The 20,453-nt window shown below is 39.5% G+C and overlaps 1 protein-coding gene across 1 annotated transcript; it reads left to right on the forward strand.

Moving 5' to 3' along the window:
• The first annotated feature begins 699 nt into the window (after window positions 1-699).
• tcf25 (TCF25 ribosome quality control complex subunit) lies at window positions 700-15,209 on the forward strand. The gene is made up of 18 exons (XM_088992603.1): window positions 700-1,061; window positions 1,806-1,922; window positions 2,016-2,081; window positions 2,192-2,316; window positions 2,582-2,647; window positions 2,737-2,819; window positions 3,328-3,458; window positions 3,652-3,751; window positions 4,641-4,734; window positions 4,898-4,990; window positions 5,432-5,537; window positions 5,638-5,797; window positions 6,660-6,747; window positions 6,833-6,991; window positions 8,091-8,181; window positions 9,395-9,474; window positions 9,570-9,645; window positions 13,330-15,209. The coding sequence occupies exons 1-18, from the start codon at window positions 840-842 to the stop codon at window positions 13,498-13,500; spliced, it is 2,028 nt and encodes a 675-aa protein (XP_088848729.1). The 5' UTR covers window positions 700-839; the 3' UTR covers window positions 13,501-15,209.
• The last annotated feature ends 5,244 nt before the right edge of the window (window positions 15,210-20,453 follow it).

Consider the following 20,453-nt stretch of genomic DNA (forward strand, 5'->3'; position numbering starts at 1 on the left):
ATGATGTCCTTCACAAGGAGCTACGAGTAGGTAGATCACAACTCACGTTCAATTGTTGTCTTTGTTGTGGTTTGGATGGATGGATGAGGAGAGAGAGTGAGAGAGAGAGTGGAGAGAGAGAGAGAGAGAGATGGACGGACATATAGATGGACAGACAGACAGATAGATAGATAGATAGATAGATAGATAGATAGATAGATAGATAGATAGATAGATAGATAGATAGATAGATAGATAGATAGATAGATAGATAGATAGATAGATAGATAGATAGATAGATAGATAGATAGATAGATAGATAGATAGATAGATAGATAGATAGATAGATAGATAGATAGATAGATAGATAGATAGATTTTTAAACACATTTTTAACGATTTCCAGTACAGTATACACTGCATAGATAGATGTTGAGAAGACTATCCAAATACTCATATTTACTTTATATAATATATATTACTTTAAGTAATATATATTATATAAAGTAAATAATAAGTAAAATAAGTAATTTACTTATATTTACTTTATATATTAAAGAAGAAATCGACTCGGTTATCCATTTCAATAACTTTGAAGGAACCACTACCACCTACAGTTTACTTGACAGCATCACACGTTTTCTGTATTATTTACAGCGAATTTCCATGTTTTTTTCCTAATGGGGGCAGTAGAGGACAACAAAACTGTAGAGACTTCCAAACAACAATATGAAGTAGAGCTCGAACGGCATGGCTGTACTCGCAGCTTATTTAGATTCCGTGTTCACATAAACTACTGTAGTTTCAGTTGTCAAATATTTCAACATACATTTTTGTCAGTGCGTACATGAGCTGGGTAAAATGTCTAGCAGGGCTTTGCGGAGGCTGAAAGGCAAACAACGAGCTCAGGAGGCGGTTGTCGATGAGGAGCTAACTTTGGCAGATAGCAACGATGAGCTGGCTGAAAGCGAAGAAGAGCAGCTGGGCACGACCTATGTCAGTCCAGCGCCTCGTCGGAATGGCTGTAATCAAAAGTCACAGAAAAGCAAGGGTCGTAAAGATATCTGCGCCATTTTCGAAATGGTATGTCTACTCTACATTATAGTTCATCCACTACACGTAGTGGGTGTATAGCTGCTGTGTGAGCTAAAAGCTGTTAGCAGGTAGTCCCTGTTGATAAATTAAATGTAGCCACACATTACTTTGAATAACAACGGATTTGCAACATTTATTATGTTTATATATAACGTATATTATTATACAGAGGTCCCATTACACAGTAAGAAAATTAACCAACACTCATTTGAGTTGTGTTCGAAAACTGCCAAGACAGATGTTCGATACATTTCAACTACAAATTACACATTTTCTCGTTTCATTATGGGCCAGCTAATCATAGCAAAGAAATTCAGTGCCTGGTGTATCATTCAATGCACGAGAAGAGCTGAGAATTTGAGGCAGGGTAGTTAATAGCTGCTCATAACGTCATGAACTCCCAACACGTTTCCTGCCAGAGAATATCATTGCCTTCTTGGAGAAACCACAATACTAAATTGAATATTTTTGAGCGTGTTCTGACCCCTCCACACACAGAAACACTAGTCTCATTTGTCATAAAGGGGGCTTGATTTTAAGACATGGATAACTTGAAGGTGCCTGCTGGTTGACAGAGCTGTGCAAAATTCCAGAAGAACTCCATTTCAAATTGCTAAATTTGTAGCGTGTAGTTCGAATGCAAACACTTTCTTTTGTAACGGTTCTAACAACAATATTGTTGACTCATTTTGTTGAGTTCCTTTAAGGGCTTTCACTTCAAATATTTTCTAGATAAGTGACACAGAAAAGGTGTCCGCTGATGAAGAACCAGTGAAATGTAATGGAAACAAAACCACTGATGTGGGAAACAATGGCAGCCAAGTAAATGGCGTTCAGGGGTCAAATGAGGTAACTATCAAAATATGATAGCTGGCATACATTTTTTTGTATTAGTTATTCTGGGTTTTATTTATTTGCATATTTGCCATTTGCTATTTCCAGCCTTTAACCACTGTTAAGAAAAAGAAGAAGAAAAAGAAGACAAAGGTTAAATCTGACATTTTACAGGTGAGTCCAAACTTTGTTTAAACATTCCTGCTACGAACGAAATTCCAGATTGATCCTTAAAGAGAAAGCCTCATAAAATGCATCTTACCCTGACTTCTATCTCATGTCAGAAACAACAAACACCAGATGACAACATTGATTTATTGCTGGAAAACCTGGACCCCCCCAATGTTTTGACTGTTCAAAATGACTGCGGCGGCTGTGACAGAAGACCTGTCTTACATGTGGAGCACAGGTGAGGAAAGAGCAACTCTTTGATAAAGACAATCCATTTTCATAGGCTCAAATTCGAATTAGACAGTATTCATCTACTTTCCAAAGATGGAAATGTTGTCTTGAGAGATATTGTTGATATAATTGAACAAATACATTTAAACTGTTATGGCACTGCATCTGTAATTGTGTTATTAACAGAATAAAGAACTGACAGGCCGTGTCTCCTGGCTTGCTTCCTGATTTGGCACCTACATTTTCCTCGATATATTTTTTGCTTTCTCCAGAAATCTGAACCCAGAAACGGAGTTAAAGAAATATTTTGGCAGTCGAGCTGTTTTGGGAGATCAGAGGTAAGCATGGATTGGTGGAGATTTGGTGAGCTGTGTGCCAGCTACATTTACGTCATACCCTGTTATCATCTTGACAATTGTCTTTCAAGACCACGTCAACGCAATAGACAGTTTCATCGTAGCACATGGATGACGAGCCCCAAGGAAAGTTGGCCTAGATTCAGCCGCCCAGGTTAGGCTTGCTTTCATCATATTCATGTTTTTAAATCATGTCTCTCCTAGCTATTACAATGACCGCCTTGGATTTGTGTCACGAAAAGTTGCAAAAGTAAAACGGGGTGTTTGATAGTTCTTCACTTGCAAGCATTTCATTTATCTTACTCTAAGTATTTAAGAATAGAAACGGTGCAAATGAAGTTCCAACCTTCAGTTAGTAATTTGATTACCAGTAATTAAACTTATTCATGAACTTCAAATACTTTGTGGTTATCTAAACAATTTTGCTTCGTAGAACATACTGTAGACTTTACATCACTTTTGAATTGGTACTGCTCTGCATTAGGTCTGTTGTAGCTTGACAGGTACTTAAACAGTGCCGTGAAAAAAGTAATTGACCTCGCCCTGATTTCTGCTTATGTGTGATAGACAGGCCCAAGAAAAAAAAAAAAAAACAGAAGTAGGGCAAATGTTTTTTTCACAGCACTGTAGATCTGTATTAACATAATAGGATGTCTGTTTAGGAATCTCAATGACCTTCCTTGAGTCAAAAGATGGTGTTCAGTTCTTCACCTTCGAGCACAGCCGCGACTACCAACAAGTACAGTTCAAGTTCTTGGATGCTGTGGAGTCCATCGACCCAAACAACATTGTGGTAAATAACTCTGTTGAGTAGTGCAATTGCACAACCAAACTTACGATGTCCAATTTTCTCATTTATGTGGACTTAATAAATTTTTGACACATGATGTCACTTGAATGTGTATTGAATATCAATACAGCGTTGATTAAAAATAAATGTACACATTCTAACATTTTTGTATATGTTTTGTTGATGTTTTTCTTAGGCTCTGTTGCAGCTGAATCCCTACCATGTTGATTCTTTGCTACAACTTTCTGATGTCTGTCGAATACAAGAGGATCAGGAGATGGCAAGGGATCTTATTGGTGAGGATGTTTGTCCCGTAGAAACGAAGAGGAAAGGTCCTTCCATGCATATTATCCTTACTTTATATGCCATGATGCCTCTGCCTTGATTTTTCAAGTCAGTGATTTTTGCTTGCTAGTTTCACTATATAATCAAGAATACATGTACTGGTATACTATAATTTTACGTGAAAATAATAGCAGTAAAATAATTTAATTCGGCAACTATAATAAAGCACAGTATTTCACAGAGTGGTGAATGCTTGCAAAACTTGTGTAAAGTGTTCGGCAGAATAAAACAATACAATACAATACATAGTGATTTATTTAGCGCTTTAACCACCACTGAAGCTGTAACAAAGCGCTTAACAAAACTGTTAACATAAAGTAAAATAATAAACACAAAATACATTTCTGCATAACCAACAATTTTGAGGTTGACCCCTTTTTAAGCCGAGAATGATGCACAAAATCAGGGAGCCGCCTCTCTGGAGTGGCATTTAGCAACTTCTAACGGTGGTTAGAGGCAACATGCAAATAATTGGAATTAGGGGATAAATCGGTACGCTGGCTGTTGAGTTTCAAAGTTTTTAGATGAAAAATGCCATAGTTACAAATGATGGGTTAAAAAATCAGGTTGAAATGTATTGAGTATTGTGATCAGCAATAAATAATGAATACATTTTAGAAGCAATTGGTGATGTAAATTAATTACTATTAAAAATCTTCATTTCAATGACGCAAAGTTTATACCCGGCTCATGGCTGTGGTGAGCATTTTGCAAAACCAAATTAAATGTTCAAAGCGCATGAATACGTCAACATAATCAGGAGATGTGTGTAAAACATTATGTTTGAATTAAATATTATTATTATTATTATTTTATTTTTTTTGCTTTACTTTTTTACAGAAAGGGCTCTGTACAGCTTTGAATGTGCGTTTCACCCTCTATTTAATCTGACCTCTGGGACATGCAGGCTGGATTATCTCAAACCAGAAAACAGGTTGGATGAATTTACTTTAAAAAAATTGAAATTACTTGCATGTATTTATTTGGCGTGGGCATAACTTTTTATTGACAGGCACGTTTCCTGAATTTTAAACCCTTCTTAACATGTGACAAATTTAAAAACAAAGAAGTTGAGTGAAACAGTTGTTTTCTTTCAGGGCATTTTATCTTGCTCTTTTCAAACACATGATGTTCCTTGAGAAAAGAGGATGTCCCCGGACAGCTTTGGAGTACTGCAAATTGATCCTGAGGTAAGAGAAGAAGGGCACAGTTGATGCGTTTGTCATTTTAATTTTGTGTAGTGAATTAACACACGGTCCCTTCAAAATGTTTTATGAGGTCAAAGACAAGTGACTGTGTGTTTATTGCCAAATATTGTTAAAATATACCCTTTCCATTTGCCCACTCATAAACACAGGACATGAAAATATAAAAGTGTTTTCATTCTCTCCGGCGTAGCAAACCAAAAAGAGTATACAAAGGACAGTTTCATATTTGTGAATCAGCATTAGCAGTTTCACTGACTTGCAGGGAACATCCCCATTGATTTGCTTGATCTTTTGCCCTATTTATCCATACAATTATGTCAACTTCGTGTTATAAATAGCTTGAAATTATTGAAGATTTTGTATGTTGTCAAATTTCTGAAGGCTCAAGGGCTTTTTTCTCACTCCTTCCTCACGCATACTTAGTTTGGACCCAGACTCCGACCCACTTTGCATGCTCCTGGTCGTTGATTTCCTGATGCTACGTTCCAGAGAGTATGAAGCTCTCCTTCAGCTTTATGAGGACTGGGAGGTAAATTGTGCTTCACATTCCACATTTTCCTTTTACATTTGATTTTACATGTTCAACGAATCAGTGCATAACATAACATAACTGTTTGTCTGTGTCTCAGGCGCACAGAAATCTGTCCCAGCTGCCCAATTTTGCATTCTCCACCGCCCTTTGCTATTTCCATCTCAGTCAACAGGAAGAAGCCAAGCCCGAAGAGAGAGATCAAGCAAGACACAAAGCTAACCAAATGCTCGAGGATGCACTAATCATGTTTCCTGCAGGTAAGAAATCCCACGCTGCAGAAGCAGCGGAATAGGATCCAGACTCTAAAACCCTAAAAACTGCAGTATCAATTAGCTCTACCTCTCGAACAAATTACTCAAATATTTTCAATTGATTTAGGCAATATGAACATTATTATGGGGGCGGCCCGGTATCCGAGTGGTTAGCACACCGGCTTCACATTGCAATCCGGGTCCTCCGGTTTCCTCCCACACTCCAAAAACATGCATGGCAGGCAGATTGACCACTCCAAATTGTCCCTCGGTGTGAGTGTGAGAGTGACTGTTGTATGTCTTTGTGTGCCCTGCGATTGGGTGGCAACCAATTCAGGGTGTCCCCCGCCTCGTGCCCCAAGACAGCTGAGATAGGCTCCAGCAACCCCCGTAACCCTAATGAGGAATAAGCGGTACGGAAAATGAGATGAGATGAGAATATGAACATTATTTTATGACTTTGACCTTCACATTCCACATTTGCATGAATTAGAAACGGTCAATATCGGAGAAACACAAGCATGCTCAACAAATGTACAAAAATAGAAACTGCATCTCATCGCACAAAATTAATTATATAATGTTTAACAGTCTAATATAATGTTTAACAGTCTAACACTGACATGTACAAAATGAATACAACAATGTTAAATAAATAGCACTATGGTGTTCATAATAAATAAGTATACTCCCCCATTTACACCTTTTAACCCATCACCTATCTCCCCAACATCTCTATTAAAAAGAGGCATACATCAATACAGAATTTGTATTTCAAGAATATAAAGTCACGGTGTTGCAAAAGATGATTGAAATCCACTCTTGCGGTGTGCATGTTTTTGTTATAAATGTGAATATGTTTCTACAGTCTTAATGCCTTTACTGGATCTATGCACTGTGCAGCCAGATGCTACGGTCACCTCACATGCGTTCTTTGGCCCAAGCAGTCAGTTTGGGTAATATAATCTTCTTTGCCCATTTATCTCTTCTTCTTCATGTCACTTTTCTCCCCTTTGTGACATAAACGTTTGCTCTCCATAGGCAGCTGCCAGCGTTGGCTGAACTGACTTCTTTGTATGTGGGGAGGATGCACAGCCTTTGGAGGGAAGCGGCAGTTATGCTTTGGTTGGAAGAGAATGTCAAGGAGGTGCTGTGTCGAATTGATGCCAAGGACCCACTGGTGGAGGACTGCCAGAACAAGTGAGACCTAAATTGGATTGCTCAGATAACAGAAATTTACGTTCATGTAAAGTAATTCATGACATCCCGGTGAATTTTTCTCAGATTACATGTCCAATGTTCCTTGCACAGTGGGACTGAGGAAGTTAGTAAATTGGCCAAACTTTATTAACAGTGGTTCACAATTGAAAATGACCTTCATTTACAAGAATGTGCAAAAGTCCTCTATTGTCTTATGTTGTTTTTAATTTAAGATTGGCCCAAAAAAACATGGGAATCAAACCTGATTCACTGTGGCGACCCCTTAAGGGAAAACCTGAAAGGAAAAACATCACCATGCTGCATGTCTCATTGTGATAGTTAGACAATTAGAAATAAATCGACTCACATGATGACAAAACAATATAAGAATAATGCACCCTCATAAAGATTGGAATAAGGCACCCTCATGAAGATTTGAACCAAAAAGTATTTGAGCATCTGGCTGTTCCATCATGCACCTGTCCTCTACAATTTTTTTTTTTTTTTGCGTTTAGTCCTGATGCGAAGTGTCCCACGCTCTACCTTTGTTAGCGTGGCCGTTAAAAATCAAAGTTAATTTTAAGCACACAATTTGTCTTCATTAGACATCGGTGCCGTTTTGTAAATAAATTACAATTAATAAAAAACTTCAACCATGATGCATGAAGTAACTTTCCCTGAACAACCATTCCACTCCAATTTTGTGAACAGTACATGTAACCCTGCATCTTCTTGTGCCAGTCCCAAGCCCGGATAAATACAGAGGGTTGTGTCAGGAAGGGCATCCGACGTAAAAGCTTGGCTAAAACAAACATGCGGATCAAACCTCTAAAGATGGAAGACACTGATTTTCTGTGGCGACCCCTTGAAGGGGAAAGCCGAAAGGAAAAGAAGAAGACATGTGACCCTGCGTTAGATAATTCATTTTCCATTGGAAATAAAATGATGTGAAACTTCAGTGAATTGCTATCATTATCTTGGAGAATCTTGTTTGATCTCAGAGATTCGAGTCTACGGTACTTCAAGTATAAACCGTAATTTCAATGCATTCACCTCACCGTAATGGCCATACAAATTTCCTATCACCACTGTGATGCAGGAGAAAGCAGAGATATCAGAGTGCTCCACGGAACATCCATCGCCACGTTTTGCTGTCTGAGGTCAAAGAAGCCATGTCCAGTCTACCTCTGGTAAAAAGCACAACCTTTCTCATTCACGGCAACTACAATGTTTTCCATATTATATACAGCGGCGCAAGGTGATGGAAATTAGCAGATTGAAACTGTCGTTTTGTAACACAGAAGAATTCTTCTACAACGAAATCCAGCTTTCAGACAGAAATGTTTCACGGGGGCGATTTCCACATGCTAACACAAACAAAGTTCCTGAACTACTGCATCATACACTCTTAAACTCTGACGCACGATTTCAAATCGAATCATATTCCAACTGAATTACACTGAATCAAATTCTTAAATTACATCTTGATGAATCATATTGTAACTCATGTATCGAAATGTGAATCAAAACATCTTATTGGAGAGATGTACGCCAGTAGATGTTCGCAAATGGCACCCCTTTTTTTGTCACTATTTTCAAGTGTTAAATCCTAAAGTGTCTATTTCAATGGATGATAGTGAATATTCACCTTCCATCAGAAGCTTGAATACTTCTAATAACTGTGCCAGTTCATCGGACAATGACTATTTCTCGACAAATGGGAAGGATGAGGAGGGAGGTGAGCGGAGACCTTGGAGAAGACCTTGTGTTGTCAGAGGAGCGTTTTACAGGAAATCATGGAATAACGAATGATGAAAATGCAGCAGAAGTCTATTAATGAAAGGATTAATGACTCTGTACTGGTAGAGACTAATTGTTTTGCTGAACAAACTGGGCAGAATTCACAAACTGTCTTCATAGCCAGCATCAACGATACCATATAGAACATAAATTAAATAAACTGTTTTAAAAATTGTTGGGGAAGGGGTTAATATAGCATGACTTTTGTTTGAACATACTGGAATACCTCCTCCTTTTTTATCGTTAATCACAAGTATAATTTAATGAATTGAATGAAAAAATAAATAAATGAACAAATAGATAATTAATTAACTAACTAAATCTATAAATATAAATATTCGGGGGGGGGGGCACAGCCCTAAACAATACGTTTCTTATTGGGATGTAAATTACACATGCAATGTGAAATTGTGCCATCTTGTCCAATATTTAGGGAACAAGCACATGCTTGTTTTGAGGATGCATTGATAGTCTGTCCAAGGGACAAAACTTGAAATACACGGAACACCAGTCCTTAACGTTTAACGTGAGAATTCAATTGGACTTTCTCTAATTTTGGATGGAGACACCTCTTTAAATAATCTCTCTGCTTCACACTCTCAGGAGGTGACGACCCAGGCCATGATGGGATTTGACCCCCTCCCGCCAGTGGAATCTGTGATCTCCTACACCAGGCCAGCGAGGTAATATGAAGTGTTCCTTCTTCCTTTGTTGGTGCGACCAGTACAAGCTCTGCTTTTGTTTTGCTATAATGCTTTGTGTCTCTGCGTGCATATAGGCAGCGTGTTGGAGCATCCAATGAGAGCACCCTGTCGCTGTTTTTCCGTTCGTTATTGCCAAACTTCAACCTTCAGGTAAATCCATCACAGAGTTGGGATTCCAATTTACAAATGCACACTCAGTGGTCTCAACATCAGGCACGGGTCAAAACTGCATCATAATGAAAGGTGGTTCTATTGTTGTGCTTTCCAAATTTCACATGTTGGGAATGTGTGTTGTCGGGTGGGTCATGGTAAACCTCGCCCAGATGGATAGTTGGCTTAATTTTAGAAAAAGTACAAAGACCGACCTTGAAAATGTTGGATTTTCTTTTACTCTGAGCGTTTTTTTCCCTCAGTCATATGGTGGTTTCTTCCAGTTGTTCTTTGACCTTGAATCCATTGGTCGATTTGGTCTTAAAACTTGGAACACCTTGCTTAATCTCCACAGAAACTCAGTCACGTCTTCTGACTTGCCGAAGCTATTTCTCCTGTTTCCTTCACTTGTGAACTATGGATTTGTTTATCTTAAATTCTCTATTACAGTGTACCTCTGTGTAACTGATCAATTGAAGTTTGAATAGTGCTTCGTCGGCGTGTCTTTTCATTGGGGCCATTTTCCGGGTCCGAAAGTTGTTTTGCCCAATGCACATACTGGCCTTATATGCATAAATAGGTGTCCCGTCCAGAAAATGTAAGACATTTAAGTACACCTTATAGTAAAAATACAGTACTACCATCAACATTTTTCTCTAGGCTGGAACAGACAGGATGATTTTAAGTGCATCAATTTGCTTGAAATAAAAAAAAAATAATAGAAAGACCCACTGCCTTCTGCTGTAATTGATGTGCAGCTTAACCTTTTTTGATTTCAGCAACAAAAAAGGCATGCTCTTTACGGTCACACCCAACCTACTGACATTGCACCGCACCCCCCTCCCCCTAGAAGGGCCCACCTCGATATTTGAAAAGAAATTATTTCGCCTAAAGAAGTGGTTTAAAATGGCAAAAAGTTAACAACATAATGGTTATTATTTTCTTTCATAACTTCTGTGATATTTGGATAGTACTGTGTTAAAGAAATCTTTTTGCCAAAAAGGCTCCAATTTCTGCTTTTTTAATTGTCTGAAATAATTTTCGGATTCCGATTTCATGGAAAACATTCATTATTTATTTATTTATTTATTTATTTATTTATTTGTTTTTCTTACTCTTGATTGTTAGTGGAATTTCTTTTCCTGGTAAAAAAATTAAGCTCTACCAAGCGGTGAACAAAATAAAGCACTAATGCTGTGACTTTGGAGCATAACTGTTATGTGACAGTCTGGATTGGAGATAACATTTCTCCACTACACATGACGTTGCTCATGAGTAGTATATTAGGGAAATTAAAGGAGGCATATGACAAATATTTATAAATATATCCAGTGTGTCCTTTTCCCAGGCTCTCCTCCCAATGTGATGTGATGCCTGAGCCACCTCATAAGGCTCCTCTCTTGGAGGAGTAGCAGTGGTTCATCGATGAGCCCCTAACCTTATCTCTTCTGGCTGCATGTATCTACTATTGTGTTCTTTTGTTCACGACTCACAACTTGAGGTCGTAGGTGAGGGTTAAAATGTAGATTGACCACAAAATCAAGAAATGTGTTTTTTGGCTCAGTTCCTTCTCCAGTACAGTCAGTTACAGAGTTGGCATCAGTCAGTGACGATCCTTGCAAACAATTATTTTAATCTTTGATGAAGTGATACATCAGATCGGCGCGGTGGGGTTTTCCAAAGTAAAAGCAGATTTTTGCCAATTCTTATTTTGGAAAAAAAGACTACTTTCATTGCAGACCACAAAGATGTGAGAATGCTTGCTGTTGGGAGACTGAAATACAGACGCTCCCCTACTTACGAACATTTGAGTTATGAACATTGGTAAATAGAAATATTTTTGCGGGTATGTGAAAAAGTAAGTTAAACTTTATTTTATTTATCTTATTATGTACATCTGTGTAAGCTCTCACTCGTACAGGAATGGTCCATTGATGAAAAGGTTTCTTCAGCCGTCATCTGTACTTCTTTGAAGGTGTCTGACGTTTCGCTTCTTATCCAAGAGGCTTCGTCAGCGAACTAAAATTTGCTGGTTGCTCTGGCCCTATACATATATTCCTACTGTCCAGACGTGGCGGTGCCAGACCTCTTCTATGATAGGTCCCTGCACTAAGGTTGGGGGGAGTAGAGGAACATTCCCTGAGGCTACACTGATTGCTTCTATTGTGCTGACTGATTATGGTCTACGTTTGGCCTGATCACCCCATCAGCATAACTAAGCCTGTGTGGTAACGCTCTCAGGAGTGTGTTGTATTAACGATCCAAATTAAACCTCAACCACCATGGCGATTTAGTGAAGGGTTTGCTGTTTTATGAAAATAGCTTCTTTTACTCCTCTTTCAAACCATCTATTTCCCTTCTCTAAGATGTTAACTTCATTGTCGTCAAATGAGTGATTGCTAGCTTTTACGTGCATATGTACTGCAGATTGAGGCCCACTAGTATTATCCCTGCGATGTTGATAGTCTTTTCTGAGAATTTGTTTAGTCTCCGCAATGTATTGCTCTTTACACTCTTCATTTTTACAATGTATTGAATAAACTACATTACTTTGTTTTTCATTTGGCAGCCGATCTTTTGGATGCACAAATTATTAAGGATATATATATGTATAGGGCCAGAGCTATCAGCAAATTTTAGTTTGCTGACGAAGCCTCTTGGATAAGAAGCGAAACGTCCGACACCTTCAAAGAAGTACAGATGACGGCGGAAGAAACCGTTTCATCGACCTTATTATGTACATGTACATACTGTGTGTGTGTCTCTCTCCTCTTTCTCACTCTTCTCTCTCTCTCTCTCTCTCTCTCTCTCTCTCTCTCTCTCTCTCTCTCTCTCTCTCTCTCTCTCTCTCTCTCTCTCTCTCTCTCTCTCTCTCTCTCTCTCTCTCTTTTATTAAATGTTTATTTTTCAGTACAAACCAATACAGGTTACTTATACAAGCCTTAAACATACTTGTATAAACCTTAAAAATACTCATGTGAGCCTTAAACATACATTCCATACAAAATATCTCACTAAAGCAACTTACAAACGACCTTACGAACGACCATTCGGAACATATCTCGTTCATAAATTGGGGAATGTCTGTGTACGAGATTTGAACAGTTAAATGAAGCAGTACTAACCTAAACAGATATTAAGACAAGCAATTTACAATTAGCATTATGGTTGATTTGTTTGTCAAAGGATTAGTTCATTTTTTTCAATTTTTGCATCTAGTATGATTTATGAATTAAGTTGTAGAGAGTTATTTTCCTTTTGGGGGGGACAATTTCATTCATTTTAATGGGGAAAAGTGGTATGATACATTCAGTGTTTCAATTTTCGAGCATGGCCACTGAACGAATTCAACGCGGTTTTAAAAGGGACACTCTTGGATTGGATTGGATTTGCCTTTAGTAGTCTCGCAGTGGAGAAATTTACATTTCACGGCAGCAGTTATGAAAGTAGAAAAACAAAATACAGGACTTTCTAACAACGTGCGCTGACCTTTGAGTCATCGTCTGCTTCTCCTTCACAAAATCAGGTATATATGCTTCATGTTCAAATCAAAAGGGCCTGAAGATTGTGATCTAGATAGCCATCGAAAATGGATTTGATTTGTTTCTCACTACGGTCATTTTTGGCTGTCGGTGTCAGAAATGTCAGATTGCTTCACCGATATCTTCAACTTTGCTTCTGAAGGGTGGCCCAAGGCAGGAGGAGGGTGACATGGAGGTGGCTCGAGCCGGACAAGAGCTAAACCAGGAAGTGAATCGCCTCATGGTGGCAATGAGGGATATGCTGGCAAACATCAGGTTTCAAGCGCCACCACGAGAGGACCATCCTTTTAGAGATGAGGAAGAGTGGGACTGAGCGGAACAAATTTGAAACAAAGATGACTAGATCACCAACAAATTATCTGTGACGACATGAAATTTCTGCTAAATGAGCTCCTTCTAATAGAGGGACCTCTGTTTTTTTAGGCTTGGGCATCCTTTCAAATTTTATGAAGCATCGAACTTACTCTTAAGTTTCATGTTATGTAATGATTTATTTATGTTTTGGATAATTTCATCATAACCCTCAAGTGAAGGTGTTATGACATGATTGCGCACTTTGCGGCTGTTTTGTGCTATTCACCCATATTTTTTTTAATTCGTCTGGGTTTTCTCACTTATTGTCAAAGTGAATTCCCCCTTTCTGGACACCCAACCGATCGCCTGTAAACTGGGAATGAGTCTGTAGAAACATCATTGATTGAATTCTAAAGCTTGCTGTAAATCATGGTACCAGTACATGGAGCTTTCCTGACACCTGTGAATGTCATTGAAATTCATGAGAAAAATTAAACACAGTTTAAATATGAAAATCCCTTTAGTAGCGGATGTGTCGTTCGACAGTCGGAATGTGGACACCCCACATTTTGAAGGACCGCATTTTTTTCTTTTTATTTGGTATGAAATAAATCCACTAAAAGTAATTTAAGATGACTATGCTTATTACTGAATTTATGTTTGGATGCCTATCAGTAAAGGGTATAGATCAGCATGGCGCATCCTTCTCCCACAGACCGGGTGGGAGACTTTTATCACAGACGTTTTAACAACCGACATGCAGTAGAAGCAAAGACAATCAAATGATTAAACGATTGCGCCATTACAATGATGATCAGTGAGATGTTACTGAGAGCACTTTATTTATTTATTTATTTTAAATCCAACCACTTCTACCATGTTGGCTGTGATATCGTTTATCATCACAGTGCTTCTTTTACTTTCGGCTTTTCCCTTCAGGGGCCGCCACAGCGAATCAGCGTCCTCCATCTAACCCGGTTTTGTGCATCCTTTTCTCTCACACCAGCTACCTTCATGTCCTCTTTGACAACATCCATAAACCTCCTCTTTGGTCTTCCTCTCTGTCTCCTGCCTGGCAGTTCAAGGCTCAGCATCCTTTTCCCGATATAGTCACTCTCTCTCCTCTGGACATGTCCAAACCATCTCAGTCTGGCCTCTCTGACTTTCTCTCCAAAGCCTCTAATATGTGTTGTCAACATCTTCAGCTCTGCTACCTTCATTCAGCTCTGCTTCCTGTCTTTTCTTCAGTGGCACTGTCACCAGTCCAAACATCATGGCTGGTCTCACCACCGTTTTATGCACTTTTCCTTTTCTCCTAGCTAAAACCCTTCTATCACACATCACACATGACATTTTTCTCCAGCCTTTCCAGCCTGCCTGGACACGCCTCTTCACCTGTTTTCCACACTCTCCATTGCTTTGGACAGTTGACCCCAAGTACTTAAAATCCTCCACCTTCTTTATCTCTTATCCCAGTAGCATCACTCTTGCACTTCGATCCCTCTCATTCACACACATGTATTCCATCTTGCTGCGGCTAATCTTCATTCCTCTCCTTTCCAGGGCATATCATCTCTAGTTTTTCCGCCACCTGTTCCCTGTTCTTGCTACAGATCACAATGTCATCTGCAAACATCACGGTCCAAGTAGATTCTTGTCTAACATCGTCTGTCAGCCTGTCCATCTCCATAGCAAATAAGAAGGGGCTCAGAGCTGACCCCTGGTGGAGTCGCACCTCCAGCTTGAATTCCTCAGTCACACCGACAGCACACCTCACAACTGTCTTACAGTCATGATACATGTCTTGCACCACTCTGACATACTTTTCATACCACAGCTCTTCTCTTGGCACCCTGTCGTACACTTTCTCCAGATCTACAAAGACACAATGCAATTCCTTCTGACCTTCTCTGTACTTCTCTATCAGCATTCTTAAAGCAAACACTGCATCTGTCGTACTCTTTTTTGGCATGAAGCCATACTGCTGCTCACAAATGTTCACTTCTGCTCTTAGTCTAGCTTCAACTACTCTTTCCCAGAGTTTCATTGTATGGCTCATCAACTTTATTCCTCTGTAATTAGTACAACTCTGCACATCTCCTTTGTTCTTAAAAATGGGCACGAGTACACTTCATCTCCATTCTTCAGGCATCTGTTCACCATCTAAGATCTTGGTCAATAACCTAGTGAGGAACACCACCGCCACCTCTCCAAGACACTTCCATACCTCGATTGGTAAATCATCAGGCCCGAGTGCCTTTCCCCCCTTCATCCTCTTCAGCGCCCTCCTCACTTCATCTTTGCTAATGTTTGCTACGTCTTGGTCCACAACAGTCACGTCTTCTACTCTTTGTTCTTTCTCATTTTGCTCATTCATCAATCTTCAATGTACTCTTTCCATCTGGCCATCACACTACTGGCACCTGTTAATACAGGGGTGGGCAAACTTTTTGACTCGCGGGCCGCATTGGGTTCTAAAATTTGACAGAGGGGCCGGGCCAGGAGCATTTGGAGGGAGTGTTTGGGCCGGGAATACTCCGAACAAGTTATGTCCATAATTTATAAAATCACTTCAAATGACTTCGACTGAGCGTATTTTACAAAGATTCCACAGCATATAGCTATAGTTTACGTTTTAAGACTTGCGCTGAATATATGAAGTCTTGTTTTCGAGTTGATGACGATCCCCATGTGACGTCACGTTTGGACCGCCCCTGACTGAGAAAGCGACATACAATGCATTTTGGGTACTTTGTTTGGTCTGAAAACTTCGTGTTGATCTGTGTTGATGGCGAAATTAGAAGGAAAACACATAAATAAAGCGATGGTGAATCGTTGTGTGTTGCACCAAGACTACTATTTGATATTCGCTGACACAAATTCCCAGCTGACAAATCAGCCCATTTCCAAGGGAGCTTGGGCGCAATCTTCTGCTTTTTCTGGGTGCTACATTGCTGTCATTGACGGCTCGAATTGAGATGGGAGGAGTCCTTTCATCGATTGCAAACATTTATGCTTTCCTCTTCAGAAGAACAAGAACAAGAAAACATCTTCTCCGAATCTGAAGCCATTGTTTTGATTCTCGAGCAAGGCACGACATCTTGGCGTGACGTCACGAACAGAGGGGTGGGACCTTCTGAAACTGACCATTTCCGGATTCATTTTGAAGTCATTTTTATTGGTGTTTTTCATTTAACTAAAAATATCAGCCTGCCTGATTTGGGTATTTTAGATGCTATAAAACGTTTTTCTGATGTCAGTGGGAAACAAAAACAAAAAAATGGTGCCGGTTGTCCTTTAAATGTATGTACAAACCTCATAGCACAGTAAAAACACTACAACCCAATTTATTAACTGTCTTTCAAATGTGAAAAATATCCCTGATCAGTTAATAAATTTGTCTCAAGGAATATGCAAGATATGGCATTTACAGACTATTTCGCAGATACTTGGAGGAGGAAATGGAAATAGATTAAAATAACATATGCACTGTGATTTATCAAGATTGCGTCTGTTTTTAAGTTTCCATCGAAGGGGCAAAGAAATCAACATTTATTGAAAAATGGAATCACTTTCAACATTCAAAACATATTATTACACAACGAAATATTCAAGCTCAATAATACCTACTTGTGTTAAATTCCGCCAAATCATAGATGGTTTGTCCTGACCGCGCGCTCAACAAACTCCTCACTGACGCTCTCGCCGTCACGCGCTAACAATACACGTGTACCGTCGCCGAGCACACAAACATAGACTACCTGCAGTTGAAATTTGCATACTCGGCTCGGCAGCCAATCAGAAGCCTGCTTCTTTCTTCCGGACTTTCGCAAGCGTTACAAAGTCGTGCAATTGCATGTCATTTTCCAAAATAGATGCACAGAACCTCAAACTAGAAGAAAGATTCAAAAGAAGCTAACAACATATGTGACGCTACAAAACGTAAATTTACATTAAACCGTGACTGTAAAGTGTACGTGAGACTTATGAAAGGGGCTTAATGGCTCGTAGGAATCAATGCAAACGTTGCATTGTGCACCACAATGACAATCGACTACTGTAGCAAAATTTACAGCCATGCGCATTTGATGTAAATTAAGCAAGGTAGCATTTGAAGTTGGTGCATTCTTGATTTAAAAAAAAACTTTATACTTTGTGACAATGTTTCTTCTTGGGTTTGGTCTCATTTTGCTTCAAGTTGGGAAAAATGGGGCAGGCAACTTTTCAGTTATCTGCCCTGTTGTTCGCTAGCTTTTTGTCATGAGTTTTAGACACTGTTTGTACTATAATTTGGGCAAGTTCGGCGGGCCGGATTGAAAAGCCGAACGGGCCGTAGGGCCGTATGTGGCCCGCGGGCCGTAGTTTGCCCATGCCTGTGTTAATACATTGCCATCTCTATCTTCATCTCTAATCACCCGAATCTGCTGCAGGTCCTTACCATCTTTGTCTCTCTGTCTCGCCAGCCTGTAAAGATCAGTCTCACCTTCCTTGCTGTCCAGCCGAGCATACAAGTCATCATAAGCCTCTTGTTTGGCCTTTGCCACCTTTACTTTAACTGTGCGCTGCATCTCCTTGAACTGGTGTCTACTCTCGTCTGTCCTCTCAGTGTCCCACTTCTTCTTTGCTAACCTCTTTCTCTGTATACACTCCTGCAACTCCCCATTCCACCACCAAGTCTCCTTATCTACCTTTCTCCCACTCGATACACCAAGTACTTTCCGACCTGTGTCTCTGATTATGTTCGCTGTAGTTTGCCAGTCATCTGGAAGGACCTCTTGCCCACCCAGTGCTTGTCTTACCTCCTTCCTAAATGTCAAGCAACACTCTTCCTTTTTCAACTTCCAACATTTTGTCCTCACTTCTGCCTTTGATTTCTTCATCTTCCTCAATACTAGTGTCATCCTACAGACCACCAACCTATGCTGTCTGGCTACACTCTCACCAACTACTACATTGCAGTCACTGATTTCCTTCAGATGGCACCGTTGACACAAAATGTAGTCTACCTGTGTACTTCTGCCTCCACTCTGCCTTCACTCTTAAAACCTTGTATCGGTCCAATACCGTTTATCACAGTTGATGGTGAAAAAAAGCCAGCAAATGCCGATACCTGTTTTTTATTTTATTTTATTTTTGTCTCATTTAGGTCCGCATGTGACTCAGGCCAAATTGTTAATGATTAGTCATGATAATTTTGATCAGCGTTGTAATCGATCTCTATTTTTAGTGCACACCTTTTCACCAAACAATATGGACACTGTTTTAAATAAATTATTCATGAAAGAAATGTAAATTGACCTCAGTAGTTACAATTTACCCTTTCTTAAGTAAATAAATACACAGTTATTTAAATGTCAATATTGTAGCCCTAAATCCTAATCGTATCCACACAACACGTGTTGATTACTTTCAAATCAAACTTGTGCTTGAGTGTCTGCAAGAGTCGTTGTTTGTCTCGCTTTGCACTGCGATTGGCTGGCAACTGCCTACTGCCCGAAGACAGCTGGGATAGGCTCCAGCCCCCCCCCCCCCCATTTCCCTCCACGACTGCTGTGAGGATAAAGTGGATTGTAAAATGAATGGGTGGAGATCTTTCAAATCATGTCTCCCTCAGGCGCCACTAAAATAATATCTTTAATATGCGCGATAAGAAGGAGCGTCGGCGCAGAGCGCCGATGCATATGTGCAACTGTCGTGGCTTGGAATTGAAGCGGATTTATGTGGGAACTGAGATGTGAGACAATCTCTTCGTCAATGGATGCTACAGCTGTATGTTTGCTTTCAACATTTAGCTTGGAGTTGACGTGCACATTCCACCATGATGTCCCTGATCCACTGGTGAAGAGACGCTTTGATCCTCTCCTCTTTCATGTGGAACTGCTTTGTGTAACAAAGATGGTACAAAAAGTGCTTAAGAATGAATGACTCTGTGTCTTTGTTTTGTCATGTTATTTAGTTTTTTTTGTTCTTTTGACTTTAAGACGGCGCCGCGAGAGTGGCTGCCTTTCCAGCAGCTCACTTATTTTGTTTTTCTACTTTCATTCCTTTTATAACTTTGCTGCTGTGAAATGTAAATGCGAGACTAATAAAGGCAAATCCAATCCAAATCCAATCCAATCCAATGCCAAAAAATGCACACAATAAAAAATGCAATAAAAACAATAATTAATAATTTCATCAATAATCTAACTGAAAAAAGTCATTACTGAGACTGACTAAATTCTTTTTTTCCATGTGCAAAATTATAAACAAAAAAAACACTGTCCATGAATTGATGGTTGATACACGTGTTCTGATGGAAGGCCACCTCATGCTGACATCATTTGAGTGAAGATCGCTACTCTATTTTTTTATGTTTTATTTTTTGTCAAATTATGTGTTTGCAGTGCCCTGAAGAGTCTGTTTATATCTGTCTGAATGGAAAATGACAGTGCCTTGCTCTTCTGTAAAATATCAAAGACACATTGTATGATAAACCTCTGCCATATGTGCAATTTCCTTGGGTTACGACCATCTAAAAACATTTTAAATGATCCACTTCCTTTTCTGATTTGTTTATACTTGAAGTTAGTGAGCAAATGAAGAGCTGACCGAGTGCTTGATTTTCTAAATGATATCATTGTTCTCTGTTGACCGGGAGCTATAAGTGAAGTACTTGAGGACCCTTCTTGTAATCTAAATACAGTTTTGGACAAATATCAGAACCAGTCCCCAGAAGCAATTGCGTGAAGAGAAACAGCGACTGACTGTTTCAGCCGTGATGGCGCCTCCATTGTTGAACAGCCTAGTTATTAATCCAAAGGAAACTCAATGGACACACTTAGTATGGCTGCAACTATCAAATTGGTTCGTCTCTTTCTTGTGTCAGATCATTCTAAAAATGGGACACAAAGTGACCTGATTTCAACAGTGAGGGGGCGCAAACATCTCCTTTGTTTACATGTTTGGATTGTTTCCGCGCGTTCACCATAA

This window comes from Hippocampus bargibanti, linkage group LG03 (assembly GCF_051943395.1).
Source record: "Hippocampus bargibanti isolate YZ-2025 linkage group LG03, ASM5194339v1, whole genome shotgun sequence".
Classification (NCBI taxonomy): domain Eukaryota; kingdom Metazoa; phylum Chordata; class Actinopteri; order Syngnathiformes; family Syngnathidae; genus Hippocampus; species Hippocampus bargibanti.

Coding starts and splice junctions, on each gene's coding strand:
- tcf25 (XM_088992603.1), top strand. CDS start 840: ATGTCTAGCAGGGCTTTGCGGAGGCTGAAAGGCAAACAACGAGCTCAG. Junction 3,752..4,640: donor GATGGCAAGGGATCTTATTG/GTGAGGATGTTT, acceptor ACTTTTTTACAG/AAAGGGCTCTGTACAGCTTT. Junction 4,991..5,431: donor TACTGCAAATTGATCCTGAG/GTAAGAGAAGAA, acceptor ACGCATACTTAG/TTTGGACCCAGACTCCGACC.